The following is a 19,256-nucleotide window of genomic DNA, read 5'->3' on the forward strand; positions in this document are numbered from 1 at the left end:
CTCTTCTCCTGGGGTCTATGGGTGGGAGAGTAAGATCAACAGATGTACAGAACCGCCTACACTAGTGGCAATTTTGCATCCTGGGGACATCTGGCAATGTCTGAAGACATTTTTGGGTGTCACAACAGGGGGTGCTACTGGTTATCTAGTGGGTAAAGGCAGGGATGTTGCTAAACATCCCACAATGCATGAAAAGCCCCCTCCAAAACTGGCTCAAAATGTCAACAATGTCAAGGCTGAGAAACCCTGAACTAGACTACAGACTAATCTCTCTCATTTTCAGCCCCATGACTCAACCCTGCCTTCTGTGGTACCTGGTGCCTCCAAATCCTGAGCCTGTCCAGGGTTCTGCTGATCAAACACTCGCTTCTGTTTAGTATCCCCTTCTGCAGGCTTTTAGGGTACAGGTTGTTCTGCTCTGTTGCGTTTGCTGCTACTCCTCCATCCACTTGTCATCTTCCAAAAATTTGCTGACATCTCTAACGTTATCTCCTCTTCCATATACATCTTTTTAAAAATTTTTTCATTTAAGTGGAGTTTTGGGAGGGAGTGGAAATAGACATGTATGTTTAATTAAGCCACCATGTTTAATCAGACTGACATTTATTAATACATTCAAATATCTAAACCAAGTAAGAAATTACTTATTAGCAAATCTTTTAAGAAAAAACTTTACAGAATTAGAAAGAACCAGTTTTTTTCCTCTCACCACTCCTATTCAACATTTTAAATATCATAAATTTGATAAAAGTTACACAGAAAATTCACTTACCAAGATCAGAACGTGTATTTGTGAACAATTCCGCAGGACAAAAACCACAGAGATAATATTTACAAACCTAGTAAAGAAAAACAAAGGTACTTAAAAAATTGCTTGGTTTTAAAACTGTATTGGAGAAGGATGCCAAATAACTATTTTCTCATTTCTTGAGGTATGTATGCTTCAACCAATATAAGAACTTCATTTGTTGAATCATATTAGGTAAGTTAGTGACTTTCAGACTCCTGAATTTCGATAGAAGAAAAAATATACAGTACTTGTATTACTAGTATTTTCTATTATCTATTTTTAATCACCACCTGCTGACCCCTCAGTAGCAAAAACAAATATGGGAAAGACATCCCAAAATAAAGGGCAATTTTTATATTTTTAAAAACTCTTACACTATTCTTATCATTTCAACTCTTTCGCAGATTAGGGCCTACTTACAAATTAGGATTTGGAAATAACCATCTAAATCACAGATAACACTCATTTAAAGCAATTCAGCTCCATCTTTTTGTTTAGAAGATCCTTAACACACCAGCCTCTCAAGTAACTACAACTACAGGTGCAAGCACCATGCCTGGCAAATTTTTAAAAATATTTGGAAAGATGGGGTCTTGCTACATTGCCCAGGTTGGTCTCAAACTCAAAACTCTCAAACTTGGAGCCCACCAAGCAATTCTCCCACCTCCGCCTCCCAAAGTGTTGGGGTTACAGGCATGAGCCACTGCTCCTAGCCACTGGATATTCTTTTTTTTTTTTTTTTTTTTTTTTGAGACGGAGTCTCGCTCTGCTGCCCAGGCTGGAGTGCAGTGGCCGGATCTCAGCTCACTGCAAGCTCCGCCTCCCGGGTTTACGCCATTCTCCTGCCTCAGCCTCCCGAGTAGCTGGGACTACAGGCGCCCGCCACGTCGCCCGGCTAGTTTTTTGTATTTTTTTAGTAGAGACGGGGTTTCACCGTGTTAGCCAGGATGGTCTCGATCTCCCGACCTCGTGATCCGCCCGTCTCGGCCTCCCAAAGTGCTGGGATTACAGGCTTGAGCCACCGCGCCCGGCCCAGCCACTGGATATTTTCATACATGCCAACACAGTAGACTCTTGGTGGGTTCCCACGGTATGGGGAAAAACTATTAACATAAAACCAATGTTTAATTCTCTCCCACTGGTACTTTTGTAACTCCTTCAGATATATTCCAAAACTGCTCTATCCTGAATTTAATTTTATAACACTACAAACCATGTAAATCAAAATTCCAAAATATCACCTTTCCTTCACACAAAACTTCACTGTTATTAGGTGGATTATCATTATATAATTTTTTGAAACACAGTCTTACTCACTCTGTTGCCCAGGCTGGAGTGCAGTGGCGCCATTTCAGCCCACTGCAAACTCTGCCTCCCAGGTTCAAGCACTTCTTCTGCCTCAGCCTCCAAAGTAGCTGGAATTACAGGTATGTGCCACCATGGCCAGCTAGTTTTTGTATTTTTAGTACAGACAGGGTTTCACCATGTTGTAGGCTGGTCTCGAACTCCTGACCTCAAAACATCCATTTTGTTCAACTTTGTGTTCACTTTAAGTGCATCACAACAAAATACCAAGGCCAATACTCAATTTTTAAAAAGATTTCTTAGAGAATTTCTTTCATTTGGGGGAGGATACACAACCATTATGCCACTTTTACTGTGACCTAGCCTTTCAATTATATTAATCTTGAAGACCCAGAAATTTCACACAACTATATTTAGTAAAAGTTATTGCCAAAATCTGCTATAATTTATAGCCATAAACTGTATGGTTGTAAAATAATTTTAAAACTAAATTTTGTGTGCCATCCTCACAGACATGAAAGTTTTACTATGAACTGGCCGGGCACGGTGGCTCCCGCCTGTAATCCCAGCACTTCCGGAGGCTGAGACGGGAGGATCACGAGGTTAGGAGATCGAGACCATCCCGGCTAACACAGTGAAACTCCGTCTCTACTAAAAAGACAACAAATTAGCCAGGCGTGGTGGCGGGCGCCTATAGTCCCAGATACTCAGGAGGCTGAGGCAGGAGAATGGTGTGAACGGTGGCGGGGGAGTGGGGGCGGGCGGAGCTTGCAGTGAGTCGGCCACTCCACTCCAGCCTGGGTGATAGAGCGAGACTCCGCCTCAAAAAAAAAAGAGAAAGTTTTACTATTATTGTGAATTTAATCTTCACTTATAAACATTTCATTTCTATTTCCTATTTTTACAAATACATTCTAGGGTTTTGGAGATGATTCTATTTAAAGATTAATTTTATTGTTTTTAATAGGACTTCTACCGGCCTCATGACCAATTTAAGTGTTCCGTAAATTTAAGCTAGGCAAGACACAATGTCTATGATCCTCAGACAGGTTCACCATTAAAACAAAAACAAATAGACACATCTCTACAGTCCCTCCTGACTCTCGAAGCACGTGAAATAGGTACACTGCAACATGGCACAGTTTAAATCTGCTTATCTGCTAAAGAACCAGGGGTACCTGATGGGGCGTGGTGGCTCATGCCTGTAATCCCAGCACTTTGGGAGGTTGAGATATGAGGACTGCTTGAGCCTCGGAGGTAGAAGTGGCAGTGTGCTGTGATCACACCACTGCACTCCAGCTAGGGTGACAGAACGTAACCTGTCTAAAAAAAAGAAAAAGAAAAAGAACCAGGGGTCGTAATTCTGCCTTGGTTTCTTCACAGTATTACAAAAAAGGAGATAGGCTGGGCCCAATGGCTTATGCCTGTAATCCCAGCACTTTGGGAGGCCAAAGCAGGAGAATCATTTGAGCCTAGCCTGGGCAACACAGTGAGACCTTGTCTCTGAAAAAAAAAAAAAAGAAAAGAAAACAATTAGCTAGGTATGTGTCACACACCTGTGGTTCCAGCTACTTGGGTGGCTAGGGTGGAAGGGTCATTTGAGCCCAGGAGGTTGAGGCTGCAGTGAGTGGCGATCATGCCACTGCACTTCAGCCTGGGTAAAAGAGCAAGACTCAATTAAATAAAAAAAGAGGTAATAAATTTCTTATAGTGGGATTGTAAAGATTAAACTGTATATATTTGCTAAACTGAAAGAAAAAGCTGTTGGCTTATGTAAAAGCTAAAGCAACTCCATCTTGGGTGTTAAACTGCCAGGCTGCCTTCCGATTAACTCCAATTCCAGGAATGCTCCTAAGATTTCTATTTTATCTACTGCTCCCTGTGTTAAGAACACGTACTTACTGTAAATCCTGCCCTTAGGTCAAAACAATTTTGATGATTGTGTACTTAACATAAATCTTGCCCATAAGTAATTATCCTACACATGCCTTCTGAAGCAGATACCCTTTCCCTATGGTACATAGGCCCTGGGTCTGGGGAGATGTCATCTTGTCTTGCCACCAGCAGCTGCCCGAGACAGACCTGACTTCTGTTCATAGGTTCCTATTACATGTCTCCAAGAAACTGGATTTGTCAGCCTCTTTCTTCGGCCTCTCAGACTTTGGGGATAGGTTTCCGTAGACCTACCATAGACCTGTCCACTGCAGATTATTATTTTACATGTTTTTCTGCACTGTGTAGAACAAATAACACATGCCTGTCTGTGGGCTAACCAGGAGCTACCTAATCAAGTCCAATCACCCCATTGGAGACCACATGACTTGCCCTGAGAGCATCCAGCTATATCTACAGAATCCAAACTAGAATCCATTTCCCCAATCCAGTTCTGAGTGTTCCTTCCACTTCAACTCTCCTGCTTTACCATTTAATGGTACATCAAAATTATCTGTTACTCTATGCAATAAACTAGCTACCCGGACTGCTTCTTTCAACTCTCTCCAGAGTCTGATTTTAACTAAAAATATTAACAAGGGATCCAAAAAAACGGGAAGAACATATTTGGGTGCTTCAAATAAAGTCATCAATAATGATAGTAAGAATAAACCCAGAGAGGCCAGGTGTGGTGGCTCAGGCCTGTAATCCCAGCACTTTGGGACGCGGAGGCGGGTGGATCACCTGAGGTCAAGAGTTCAAGACCAGACTGGCCAACATGGTGAAACCCGGTCACTACAAAAATAGAAAAAATGGCCAGGCATGATGGCGAGTGCCTGTAATCCCAGCTACTTGGGAGGCTGAAGCGGGAGAATCGCTTGAACCCAGGAGGGAGAGGTTGCAGAGAGCTGAGATCGTACCACTATAGAGACAGACTGTCTCAAAAAAAGAATAAACCCAGAGAATTCTTATCTTACTTTTGGACATAATCATGACAACTGCTCAAGTTTTGGAATACTAGCATTCTTCATTTAATAGTAATCCCTAAAAGACACAAATGCTTATTACAGATTAATACCCATGCAAATTCTCTAAATACCGACATAATCGTGACTTATCCTCTTAACAAATTTAAGGCAACACTAGTGACAACAAGTGTTCAATCTCATTAACAGTTTTATTTTTATTTTTTTGAGACAGAGCCTCTCTCTTGCCCAGGTTGGAGTGCAGTGGCGCGATCTTGGCTCAATGCAACCTCCGCCTCCCAGGTTCAAGCAATTCTCCTGCCTCAGCCTCCTGAGGAGCTGGGATTACAGGAGCATACCACAACGCCTGGCTAATTTTTGTATTTTTAGTAGATGGGGTTAAGCCATGTTGGCCAGGCTGGTCTCGAACTCCTGACCTCAAATGATCCGCCCACCTCAGCCTCCCAAAGTGCTGGGATTATGAGCCACAGCACCAGGCCCATTAAGGACATCTTAATGATTTTTGTCTTTCCGTATCTACTTAGATCCAACACTAAGCAATACAATTCTCCCTTGAGCTAATCAAATATTTTCAATGCCCTCTGTACTATTTTTACGTCTTTTTTTTTTTGGAGACAGAGTCTTACTGTCGCCCAGGCTGGAGTGCAGTGGTTCGATTTCGGCTCACCACCTCTACCTCCCAGGCTCAAGCAATTCTCGTGCCTCAGCCTCCCAAGCTGGGATTATGGGCAACTGCCATCATGCCTGGCTAATTTTTGTATTTTTAGTAGATATGGGATTTTACCATGGTTGATCTTGAACTCCTGGCCTGTCTGCACTATTTTTGTTAAACTACTTATCATAAAGATAACAGACTGGAAGTGGTGGCTCACACCTGTAATCTCAGCACTTCGGGAGGCTGAGGCAGGTGGATGGCTTAAGCTCAAGAGTTCGAAACCAGCCCAGGCAACATGGCAAGACCCCATCTCCACTAATACAAAAAATTGAGCCAGGGGTGGTGCGAGCCTACAGTCCCAACTACTCGGGAGGCTGGCGTGGCAGGACTGCTTGAGCCCAGGAGGTTGATGTTGCAGTGAGCCGAGATCGTGCCACTGCGCTCCAGCCTGGGTGACACAGCCAGACACTGTCTCCCCCCCCCCCCCCCCCCCAAAAAAATATATATAAAATGTATTTATATTCACTATCTACTTTGATTATCTAAATACTGGCAACACAACTCATGTTGTAAACAGTAAAACTGACAGGGACTTAAATTTTAAAAATCTAAATAGCCAATCCTAATTACTATATACAGTAAGTCCTTGAATAATGTGATGAGGCAAAAAAAAAAAAAGATTCCCAGTTAGGGCTGTGTGGGAGTATGCAAGTTCTCCCCATGTCTGTATGGGTTTTCTCCCAGTACTCTGGTTTCCTTCCACATCCCAAAGCTGTGCACAGTAAGTGAAATGGCATGGCTAACTCCCAGTCTAGGTGAGTGTGGGTGTGTGAGTACGGGAGGGCATCTTGTCCAGGGTTAGTTCCCGCCTTGCATCCTGGGCAGCCGGGATTAGCTCTGGCCACCCGCCACCCTGAACTGGAATAAGGAGGCTGGAAAGGAATGAATACAAATTATTGTAAAACAAAAGTTTGTAAAGCATATGATAATCACACAAATGCATGACAATAAACAGCGTAGTCCAAAAGTGGTTGGTGAGTTTATCAAATTTATTATTGTGTTGGAACTGAATGGAGGTAGGAGGTGCTTCTGACAATGTTCAAGTTGTAAACATTTATTCCTTGACTTAACCCACCACCACAACTGCCATCACTCACTGATTCACCAAAAACTGGGTAATTATCTCGCTTTTATTCATCTTTCTTAAATGTATGTATAACTCAAATTTATCTCAATGTTTGATGTCAGAAATGTTTTGGGTCTTTTTTAGTTATGTTTTTGTAACCAGAAATGTGCCATAGAAACCAGGGTTCTTTATATTAACTAATCTATGGTAAAACTTTTGTTATATGTAATTTCAACTGAAGTCACAGTTTCCAAGAAGCCATTAACAACGTTAAATGAAGACTTACTGTATTCTGAAACAGGACATATTACTGGAATACTTCAAATGTCACATATACACAAATATTGATTAATTTAAAATCCAGGAATACCTGGAAATTTTATTAGCTAAAAAAAGGAACACAAGCCAGGTGCAGTGGCTCATGCCTGCAATCCTAGCACTCTGGGAGGCCGAGGCAGGCAGATCACTTGAAGCCAGGAGTTCGAGACCAGCCTGGCCAAAATGGCAAAACGCCATCTCTACTAAAAATACAAAAATTAGCCAAGCGGCCAGGCGCGGTGGCTCAAGCCTCCAATCCCAGCACTTTGGGAGGCCGAGACGGGTGGATCACGAGGTCAGGAGATCGAGACCATCCTGGCTAACATGGTGAAACCCCGTCTCTACTAAAAAAATACAAAACAACTAGCCGGGCGAGGAGGCGGGCACCTGTAGTCCCAGCTACTCGGGAGGCTGAGGCAGGAGAATGGCGTAAACCCAGGAGGCAGAACTTGCAGTGAGCCGAGATCCGGCCACTGCACTCCAGCCTGGACGACAGAGCGAGACTCCATCTCAAAAAAAAAAAAAAAAAAAAAATTAGCCAGGCATAGTGGCACACGCCTGTAATTCCAGCTACTCGGGAGACTGAGGCACAAGAATCGCTTGAACCTGGGAGGCAGAGGATTGCAGTGAGCTGGTATCGCGCCACTGCACTCCGGCCTAGACAACAGAGCAAGGCTCTGTTTCAAAAAAACAACCTTTCACGCTGTAGTCTTTTGTCACTTCTGCCTTAATATTAACACAGTTTAATTCTATAAGTAAATATTTTCTTTCTAGCTAAAAGAGTTCAATTCATTGTATTTAAGATAAACCCCCAAAGAGATAATTTTTAATAAAAGAATTTATAACAAAAATTATGTCCCTGCCGGGCGCGGTGGCTCAAGCCTGTAATCCCAGCACTTTGGGAGGCCGAGACGGGCGGATCACAAGGTCAGGAGATCGAGACCATCCTGGCTAATAACACGGTGAAACCCCGTCTCTACTAAAAAAATACAAAAAACTAGCCGGGCAAGGTGGCGGGCGCCTGGGAGGCGGAGCTTGTAGTGAGCTAAGATCCGGCCACTGCACTCCAGCCTGGGTGACAGAGCGAGACTCCGTCTCAAAAAAAAAAAAAAAAAAAAATTATGTCCCTGATAACATATAGTTTTATGTTTCAGCTATACCACGACCACACATTCATTTCCATGCCTTTAATTTTATTACATGTACCTTTGCAGGCATGATTCACTATTTATTGCCTACACAAACTTCTAGTAAAATTTCAATCAATCTTCCACAGCAGCCAGTTAGTCATCAACTCTCTTCTGCTTAGAAGCCTTCAGTTATTTCCCAATGTAATAAAAGTCTAAACTTTTAACAAGGCTTATAAAAACTACTTAAAACCAAGTTCCTGCCTACCTATCTACACTCCCCCACCCAACAAAAAGAAACACACTACAATACTATTTAAAATTTGCCAAATTCACTGATTTTTCTCCAGCTCTTCCTTCAGGCTGGTAAGGTGTCTTCTCTCTCCTCTCCCTCAGGCTAATTCCTACCAATCTTTTAGGTAACTGTATTTAAAGACCGCTTTGTCTGAGAGGCCTTTCCTGGTATCCATCCCAGTCTGGGTTATGCACTCCTTTCCTGTGTGCACTGTACAGTTGACTTTTGAACTCAGGGAGCTAGGGGCACTGCTATGGTTTGGATATGCTTTGTTTGGTCCCAAAAAAACATTCTTGTGGCAGTGAATTGCCATTCTTAGTTGATTGGAAAATTGGTTGAACAGTGTCTGGCACTCCTAGCCATGCAATCTTTGCACATGCTGGCTCCCCTTCTGCCATGAGTGGAAGCAGTCTGGGGCCCTCACCAGATAGGTGCCAGCTATCATGCTTCTTGTACAGCCTGTGGAACTGAACTAAATAAACCTCTTTTCTTTATAAATTATCCAGCCTCAGGTATTCCTTTATAACAACTGAGAGAGTTACTGACCCTAACTCCCCCAAAACTAATAGCCTACAACTGACTGGAAGCCTTATGATAACATTAATAGTTGGTTAACACGTATGTTGTAAATTATGTACTATATACTATATTCTTTTTCTTTTTTTTGAGACAAAGTCTCGCTGTCAACCAGGCTGGAGCGCAGTGGCGTGATCTCAGTTCACTGCAACCTCCACCTCCCGGGTTCAAGCAATTCTCCTGCCTCAGCCTCCAGAGTAGCTGGGATTACAGGCACCAGCCACAACACCTGGCTAATTTTTTATTTTTAGTAGAGACAGGGTTTCACCATGTTGGCCAGGCTGGTCTCCAACTCCTGACCTCAAGTGATCCGCCCACCTCGGCCTCCCAAAGTGCTGGGATTACAGACGTAAGCCACCATGCCTGGCTATATACTGTATTCCTACAATAAAGTAAGCTAGAGATGTGCATTATAGAATGTTTAGGGAAAAAAATAACTATAAGTAAGCTAGAGAAAAAAATGTGAAAACACATTTACAGTGCTACATTTATCAATACCCTAAGTTTAGGTCATCTGTATACAAAAGATGAATTGCCTAAAATGCCAGCAACCCCAGGTGCAGATCTCAGTCTATGTACATATAAAGCAATTTAACTTCTTGTATTGTCATGACTTTTCTGCTTCTTGGGAGCACTTCCAATACGAGCTGCACTCGTATGGGTCTCAGGGCATTATTCAAAGTTTATGGTATGGTACATAGGCCAGGTGCTGTGGCTCACACCTATAATCCCAGCACGTGGGTGGATCACTTAAGGCCTGGAGTTCGAGCCCAGCCTGGCCAACCTGACAAAACCCCATCTCTACTAAAAATACAAAACTTAGCCAGACATGGTGGTACACACCTGTAATCTCAGCTACTTGGGAGGCTGAGGCATGAGAACTGCTTGAACCTGGGAAGCAAAGGTTGCAGTGAGCCGAGATGGCACCACTGCACCCCAGCCTGGGTGACAAAAGCAAGACTGTCTCAAAAACAACAACAAAACACAAAACAACAAAAGTTTATATGGTATTGCAATAAACATAATGAAAATACACAAGAACCAAGGGATCATTTTTTACTGTGATAGGCAATTTACTATAGACACCAACTGCTCATGCAGAGATTGAGTCACAGGTCATAGGGCATTTTAAGTGGATCCTGGCAACACTTGAGCTCACTGTAATAGCAACAGGTGGCTACGAAATTATTACAGTATTACAGTATGTACTATAGTTAATTTTGTGCAGTTATTACTTAATCTTTACTTTCTCTCGACGGCTAGTGGCACCATGTAGCGTGTGCATAAGTTTTCATAAAGTTTAACTTTTTATGATTAGTATGTATTTTCTGGTAGGAAAATAATAAACTAGTATATACATCTATTTTATGTATTTGTGATGCACTTTTCTTATATTTAAAAAATATTTCTAGGCTATGTGATTTGTCTTCAAGTTTTTTCAAATTGTTGCAAATCTCCAAAAAATTTTCCAATATATTTATTGAAAAAAATCCACGTATAAAGCGAACACACTCAACTCAAACCCGTGTTGTTCAAGGGTCAATTTTACTTTTTCCAATGGTGGCATTTATCATATTCTGTTATGGAAATGCATTTACATTCAACTGGAATAATCCCTACTGGGAAAAAAAAAAGTGCATTTACTCCTTCCTGTCACCAATACCTGATGGCTCTTTAGGACCAAGCGCTATACCTGTACTATCCTGCTGTTATCTACCTAAGGGCAAAACATTTTTCTTTTTTAAATGGAGTCTCACTCCTGTCGCGCAGGCTGGAGTGCAGTGGCACAATCTCGGCTCACTGCAACCTCCACCTCCCAGGTTCAAGCTATTCTCCTTCCTCGGCCTCCCAAGTAGCTGGGATTACAGGCATGCGCCACCATGCCTGGCTAATTTTTGTATTTTTAGTAGAGATAGGTTTTCACCATGTTGGCCAGGCTGGTCTCAAACCCCTGACCTCAGGTGATGCACCCGCCTCAGCCTCGCAAAGTGCTAGGATTACAGACATGAGCCACTGCGCCCGGCAGAGCAATACTTTTTCATTGGATAAATGAATACAACAATGTTCCTAACCTACTAGTAAGAAATGAAGAGAAGGACTGGGCACGGTGGCTCACACCTGTAATCCCAGCACTTTGGGAGGCCTAGGGAGGATCACTTGTTGTCAGGAATTCAAGACCAGCCCAGTAAACATGGTGAAACCCCATCTCTACCACAATACAAAAATTAGCCAGGCACGTAAATCCACCTACTCTGGAGGCTGAGGCAGGAGAATCGCTTGAACCCGGGAGCTGAGATCACACCACTGCACTCCAGCCTGGGCAACAGAGCAAGACTCCATCCCAGGTGGGGGCCGGGGGGGGGGTTGGGGAAGAAGAGAAAATATTTCATAAAATGAAGAACTGTATTAGGAAAAAGTCAATGTTACAAATTTAAGCTACCTTCTCCTTTCGTGAGGAAATCAAGTCTAATAACATATATAATGACAGACACACACACACATTTTCCTAAAGCAACCAAAGATTTAGTAAATACCTTACTATTATTTTCAGTGTGATTATGGTATTGTGGTTATTTTATTCTATTTCTTTTTTGAGACAGAGTGTCACTCTGTTGCCCAGGCTGGACTGTGGTGGCACCATCTCAGCTCACTGCAACCTCTGCCTCCTGGGTTGAAAGGATCCTCTCCCTTCAACCTCCGGAGTAGCTGGGATTACAGGCATGCACCACTTCGCCTAGCTAATTTTTTTTTATTTTTTAGTAGAGACAGGGTTTCACCATGTTGGCCAGGCTAGTCTCGAACTCCTGGACTCAAGCGATCCGCCTGCGTTGGCCTCCCAATGTTGAGATTACAGGTGTGAGCCACCATGCCTGGTCGGCTATGTTTTTTTAAAAGTCCTTATATTTTACAGATAAACAATGATGGATTTAAGGCTGAAATACAGAATTGCTTCAAAATAATGGAAGGGATACAGAGGAAATAATATTGACCACGTGCTAATATTACTGAATTGGGTATGGGTACATGGGGAGTTCATTATATTATACTATTCACTCTAATTCTGTATGTTTTGGGAAGAAAAGCAAACAGTAATTACATACACATATAACACATGGACTGCTGGCAATTCTGAGAAGCCAACACTTACTATGTTACTATGGAGTAAGGTAGGAAATGAGGAAATGCCAGACGGGCACGGTGGCTCATGCCTGTAACCTCAGCAACTTTGGGAGACTGAGGTAGGCAGATCACTTGAGGTCAAGAGTTTTGAGACCAGTCTGGCCAAAATGGTGAAACCCTGTCTACTAAAAATACAAAAATTAGCCATGTGTGGTGGCGCACACCTGCAATCCCAGTTACTCGGCATGCTGAGGCCAGGAGATGGAGGTTGTAGTGAGCCAAGATCATGCCACTACACTTCAGCCTGGGCGACAGAGAGAGACTCTGTCTCAAAAAAAAAAAAAAGGGGGGGGGGGGGTGGGGTAGAAAATGCTTACTTTTCTATCTTACTCCACTGTAACATAGTAAAGTTACTATGAACATTTTGGTGACTCTGAATGAAAACTAGTAAAATACATATTAATAGATGCCATCATGCATTACAATTACTATTTTTTTGCTTTCGATTTTCACTCCCAAATTCTGAACATTTTTAAAGCAAAAAGAAAAAGTTTACAAGTAAAAAATGTGGACAGAAGCCTTAACTGTTTTCCCTTTTCTAAACAATTTTTCAGTGTCAACGACAGTATCTGCTAACATTCCAAAGATTTCAGAAAAGAACATTTAGTTCTATTTCCTTCATAAATTATTAAACCTTCATGTTAAACCTTCATGGAAGGGAGGGTAGGCTTGAGTTTGATAAATGGAAGAAAACTCATTTCAGATATTAGAATCAGTGTTAACAAAATTAAGTAATTTCATTTTCAGGTCGAGATCTAGAATATAAAAACCTCAATTTGAACTACAAAATTTCTGTCTTGCTACATAAAAAATAACAAAAGCTCCAGATCAGACTTTACAATTTACTTACAATCTTCTGATAATATGGCTACTAGTGCCTTCTCTGGCAAACACTGAAATTAAACCCTCACTGAAAGGTACTCCCCCTAGGCAGTCAGTTACAATCACATGCTTCCCTCATCTCTGTAGTTGTTTAGGATTAACCAAGCAACTGCTTAGTGTAAAACACCAGAACAATAATCTCAAACAATTGCAAAATACAAACAAACAGGGTGGGAGGGTGTACCAATGAATCCATGAAACAGTATCAAACTCGATTTGACTTTAGCTGAAAAGTTTCTCAGATCCAGAGGTAGCAATCTACAAAGTTGAAAATGCCTGTAAAAGCACTAGCCCTAGTAAAACACCTTGGTGAAGGTTACATACACACCATTACAAATAAATGGTCGATGATTCTGCATCACAGATGCATCCTTCACTTTAAACTGAGCTTCGCAAGTGCTGCTTGTTCACATATCACTCATCATGAAAAGGAGAAAAAAGTATAGTAGTAGAATCTACTACCAAATTAATACCAATTACGATTTAATTGTGCAGATACGCACAATTAAAAGCCCAGGACTAATCAGGATGGGTCAGGAAACAGTAGGTCACAAACTTTAGAATGCCTAAGAGGAGCCATTTTAAAAAATGCAGATACTGGGACCCTTCCCCAAGACTGTTGAATCAGACTCCCTGGGAAGGGGAGTTCAAGGCGTTGAAGTACAGAAATCTGCATTTAAAACAAATTCCACAGGTCAAATACAGCTATCTAGGGACTACTTTTAACACTAAGCTAAAGTCACCATTTTGACTGTTAAATACCTACAGATGCCTCGGCAACTGTCGTTTTAATAAATGGTTCCTTCCTTTCCTTATTTTGGTATTCATCTCTATTCCAAAGAAAAAACAAGGACCTAATACAGCTGAAATGGCTTCTTCCATTTAATGCAAGTATGGCCAAGAAAAATTTCCAGATGTAATAGGAATGCAAAAATATGTTAAAATATCAGACTATAGTGATGGTGAATCCTTTTCAGCATATAATGGGTTTGACCATCCCTGCAGGTTTAGCACTAACAGCCAACAGTACAAGAATACGCAGATGACCCGGAAACGATATAAAGAGCTTCCCCAGCTTTATTACACAATAATTCCACTTATTTAGATGAGACCATGTGCTTTGTTTTTGGTCAACACTACCAACATTTTCCCTGCAGATATGAATCTGAAATGTCAGTAACTGATTTGAAACCCTTCAATCTAGAATGAAGTGCAATTTGTCATTAAGGCATTAAATAATTTAGTAACAAACACTGAAAGTTAAAATTAGTGAAAAGTACTAAAACTGAAAGCAAAGCAGATTATGGCTGAAATGACATAAAACCTAAATTGCTATTCTGAGGGCCTCATCATTGCAGAGTCAAACCCATCGCATACAATGTAATCTGGCAACAAATTACCCCGGGAAAGAAAACAGTTTCTCTAAAACGTGTTCAAAGCCAAGGGCGCAGAGATACAAGGCTGCTCCAACTGATAAGCAGTGCAATGGAAAACATTTTTCTCTTGAATTCAAAATGCACAAATATCCTATTGCATATCAGCTGAATCGCCATAATGTTTTGGTTTGTTTTTTACCTTCCTTAGGATTTTGAGCGTTATTCCTAACACCTTTGCAAAGTTTAGACTGAAAGGTTAGAGTTAGGTAGTTAAAAAAATTTTAAGTTACTCCGCTGTAACAAAGATGCCTACAAAAGATGGTCAAGATAAGCAGTTCCTTAGTCTCCTACTGTGACAAATGGGGGGGAGTGCTGTGGGGAGCCTACGTGTTAAAAACAAAAACAAAAAACCTACCTCTTAAAAACAATAAATTCTACTCTAAGAATGTTTCATACTACTTTGGAATCAGGTAGCACCCCAACACAACTTGAGCCATACTTACTCTTTCTTAAGGTACTAAAAGAAGTCATCTAGCACCAACTTGCTTTCCTACACTGCAAAAAAGAAATTGTACCTTCACCAAAGCCTACGTTTAAAAAGAGTTAAGAAAATAGTTTTCTAAAGAAGCATGCATTACCTGAACGATTCCTTCATACTTTGATTAGCAATTGTTTTTAAATTAGCATGTTAGATTACAACCGCAAAGTAAAATTAAATTCTGTATCTATTCTCCAGGTAAGACCTAAAGTAAACATTACACTGCATGTTCAAAACTAGATCAAAATACTTAAAATGTTACAGTATGTGCAGAGAAACTGTTTCATAGGATTGTGGAAAGCTAACTACAAAGATTAGTTTCCTCAGTTGCCAAGACTTTGGGTGAGCCTTTTTAAGTCTCACCAGTGAAACTGGGGTTATAATATTTACCTTTACTCACAGGGCTAAGGGCATCAAATGAGTCTGATGTTTTAGAAAAAACCTTGACAGCTTATTAGAATACTGTTAACGAACAATATTTGTAAATCATCACGGTAACCCCTAACAAGTAAACTACTTATTTTACGTTTCTATCTCCCCGTATAAGCATCTTGCTGTAATTACTGAAATAAAATACCGTCACGATTTTTACCATGAATCCTAGTCAGAAATTTCAGTCTAAATACGACGTTCAACCCAAACTACAGAAGAATGTGCCCTTCTCCCTATTTCACAATGAGGTGAAACCTCGGAGCCGCTAGATTTAATAAGATGCTGCTATACTTCTTTCCCGCGTTTCCCCGCCTCATCAAGGTGCTTTTCAATTCTGCCAAGGGTTCTCCTGGACCCCCTTGATACTAGAACAACAAAACCAAATCACCCCCATCCCCGGGTCCGGACACCATCCTCCCTCCTGGCTCCCTGGGCACCGGATCAGACGCTCGACCCCGGTGAGGCCCTGGCCCCACATTGCGCCGCGGCCCGGCGGGCCACAGCCCGCGCCCGCTCCCCTCCCCCACGGAGCCCGGCCTCAGGCCCAAGGCCCGCGGGACTTACGCTCTCGTGGTCCCACCGCACGTTGCTGCGCTTCTCGTCCGGGGCTAGGTTTCGGTCCCGGCCCATTAACTCATCCAACAACTGCGCGGCCGAAATCATGGTGCTTCCTTCGGGCGGCTGTTCCCACCAGCCCAGGCACCCGCCAACGAAAACACGGGCGACACCGTCGCCAATCTCCTCGGCCCGCTCTCAGGCCGAAAACCCTCCTATACACAGGAGCCGACAAGACAAAATGGCCGCCGCGCGGACGCCTTCCCAGCATGCCGTGCGCCTGCGGGACACGCCCAGGCCCGGGCGGAGAGGGCGGGCTCGGCTTCCGCCCTCTGGGGGCGGGGCCCGCGGTGGCCGGGTCCGGACTCCGCCCCTGCCTAGAGGCCGTGGGGCCAGGTAATGCCTGCCCGCGCACTTCCGCCAGTTCCCAGTTTTCCCGAGCTTCTTCACAGTGAGAAATTGGAATCTGGGTCTTGAAGCCTGGACACCGCTTCAAAATGGAGAAGACAGTGTCTCCTTTAGTCCACGTGGTGCACATGGTGCCTCATGTAGCGGGGGAAACTGAAGATTCCGGCTTCCAGCTCCGTTTTGCTAGTCGCTGCGCTCGCGCCTCTTGCACCTGGCTTTGTCCTCCCACCCTAAGTCTCCTGATTAACAGGATGGGAAATCGAGGCGAGAAGAGACAAGGCAGCTTCTAAAATATTGGGATTCAGTCCTACATCAGATTCCTCCCAGTGAGGAATTTTTTAAAAAGATATTGATCCAGTAGGCCAGGTGCGGTGGCTCAAGCCTGTAATCCCAGCACTTTGGGAGGCCGAAGCGGGCGGATCACCTGAGGTCAGGAGTTCAAGATCAGCCTGATCAACATGGAGAAACCCCGTCTCTACTAAAAATACAAAATTAGCTTGGCGTGGTGGCGCATGCCTGTAATCCCAACTACTCAGGAGGCTGAGGCAGGAGAATCGCTTGAATCCGGGAGGCGGAGGTTGCAGTGAGCGGAGATCGCACCATTGCACTCCAGCCTGGGCAACAAGAGCAAAACTCCATCTCAAAAAAAAAAATATATATATATATATACACACACACACACACACACACACACACATATAGATAGATCCATTTATTCAACAAATGGTATGTGCCAGGCACTGTGCTTGAAGCTAAACTCAGAACCTTTCAGACAGTCCATGCTCCCGCAGACCTGTGCATTGGCGAGGGAGATAATCGCTGAAGAAATAAAGTCACAAATATATCAACATAAATTGGGATAATGCTCTAGTACAGTTAAGGGTATGGTCTCTAAAGCCAGATTGCCTGGGTTCGTAATCCCAGCTCTGCTGCTCTGTGCCTGTGTTTCCTTTTCTTTAAAATGGGGTTTACAATTGTCCTCCCCGGCCCCCAGCCACCATGCTATTGTGAAGATTAAATGAGTTGATACAATGTAAGGCACTACACATTGATAACAACAAGTCCAAAACTTTTTTTTTTTTTTTTTGAACTGGGTCTGGCTTTGTCCCCCATGCTGGAGTGCAATGGCACGATCTCAGCTCACTGCAGTCTCGACCTCCTGGGCTCAGGCGACCTTCTCACCTCAACCTCCCCAGTAGCTGGAACTACAGTTTCTCCTGCCTCGGCCTCCTGAGTAGCTGGGTTTACAGGCACCCGCCACCACGCCCAGCTAATTTTTGTACTTTTGGTAGAGACGGAGTTTCACCATGTTGGCCAGGCTGATCTCGAACTCCTGACCTCAGGTGATCCACCTGCCTCGGCCTCCCAAAGTGTTGGGATTACAGGCGTGAGCCACCACATGGGGTCGGAGCCTTTTTTAAGATAGGAAATTAGAGGTTAGACATGGTGACTCACGCCATAATCGCAGTACTTTAGGGAGGCACAGGCAGGGAGATAGCTTGAGCCCAGGAGTTTGAGACATGCCTGGGCAACATAACAAGACCCCATTCTCCACAAAAAGGGGGAAAAAAAAAGACCAAAAAAAAAAAAACAACCAAACATAGGAATATAGAGTATGTTTAATGTTGGGGATATTCCAGTAGAGAGGTAGAAAATAAAAGAAGGGGATAGTTAATGACTTAAAATCTTAAAAAGGTAATGGGTTAGGCTCCAGGGCATATTTGAAACCTCTGGCCTTTGATAGGAGAAAGTATCTTCTCCACTGAAACAAGAAAGAAGAAAATCAATTTACAGATTTAGCAGTGAGATAAGGCAGTTCTCAGCTGTTGGTTTCAGTTTTCCCAATGAAGCATTTATTGAGGGCTCTCCACTGTTACTACCACCAAAAAAAAAAAAAAAAAAAAAAAAAGGCCAGGCTTACTGGCTCACACCTGTAATCCCAGCACTTTGGGAGGCAGAGGCAGGCGGATCACAAGGTCAGGAGATCAAGGCCATCCTGGCTAACACGGTGAAACCCTGTCTCTACTAAAAATGCAACAAATTAGCTGGGCAACAAATTAGCCAGGCCTATAGTCCCAGCTACTCCAGAGGCTGAGGCAGGAGAATGGCATGAACCTGGGAGGCGGAGCTTGCAGTGAGCCAAGATTGCACCACTGCACTCCAGCCTGGGTGACAGAGCGAGACTCCGTCGAAAAAAAAAAAAAGTGAACCACAAACAAACAGGACTGCACACATCATGAACCACAAACACACAACCAGATTGCAAAATTACAGCTCCTGCCCATCACAAGTTCTTAATCTAATTATCTCATTCTTTCCACAAACTATAATGTGCATGTGTTCTGTTCTGAACCTGGGTTACTGGCTGGGAATACAAAGACGGATGTATAAAACCAGGTTCTCCGGGAGCTCCTGACCTATGGGAGACAAAAGCATCACAACTACAATTTGGTCTTGAAATGAAACTACTTGGGCCAGCCGTGGTGGCTCACACCTGTAATCTCAGCTCTTCGGGAGGCCGAGGCAGGCGGATTGCTTGAGCCCAGGAGTTTGAGACCAGCCTGGGCAACATAATGAAATCCTGCCTCTGCAAAAAATACAAAAAATTAGCTGGGTGTGGTGGTGCATGCCTGTAGTCCCAGCTACTCACGAGGCTGCGGTGAGAGGATCACTTGAGCACAGGAAGTCGAGGCTGCAGTGAGGCGTGGTTGCACCACTGCACTCCAGCCTGGGCAATGGAGTGACACCCTGTCTCAAAAAGAAAGTATTAAATGC

At 43.2% G+C, this 19,256-nt stretch overlaps 1 protein-coding gene across 5 annotated transcripts in view; it reads right to left on the reverse strand.

Moving 5' to 3' along the window:
• The window catches only part of LUC7L3 (LUC7 like 3 pre-mRNA splicing factor), a 34,968-nt gene extending 18,598 nt beyond the window's left edge, over positions 1-16,370 (reverse strand). For 2 of the 5 annotated variants that reach the window (XM_025361306.1, XM_025361305.1), the window contains exons 1-2: positions 16,083-16,370; positions 773-839 (exon numbers count right to left, since the gene is read on the reverse strand). In XM_025361306.1, the coding sequence (XP_025217091.1) occupies positions 773-839; positions 16,083-16,181 (166 nt within the window). In that variant the 5' untranslated portion in view covers positions 16,182-16,370. The remainder of the gene's footprint in view (positions 1-772; positions 840-16,082) is intronic. The other 3 variants (XM_025361309.1, XM_025361308.1, XM_025361310.1) reach the window with 2 other exon arrangements.
• Between the last annotated feature and the right edge of the window lie 2,886 nt (positions 16,371-19,256).

This window comes from Theropithecus gelada, chromosome 16 (genome assembly GCF_003255815.1).
Source record: "Theropithecus gelada isolate Dixy chromosome 16, Tgel_1.0, whole genome shotgun sequence".
NCBI lineage: Eukaryota > Metazoa > Chordata > Mammalia > Primates > Cercopithecidae > Theropithecus > Theropithecus gelada.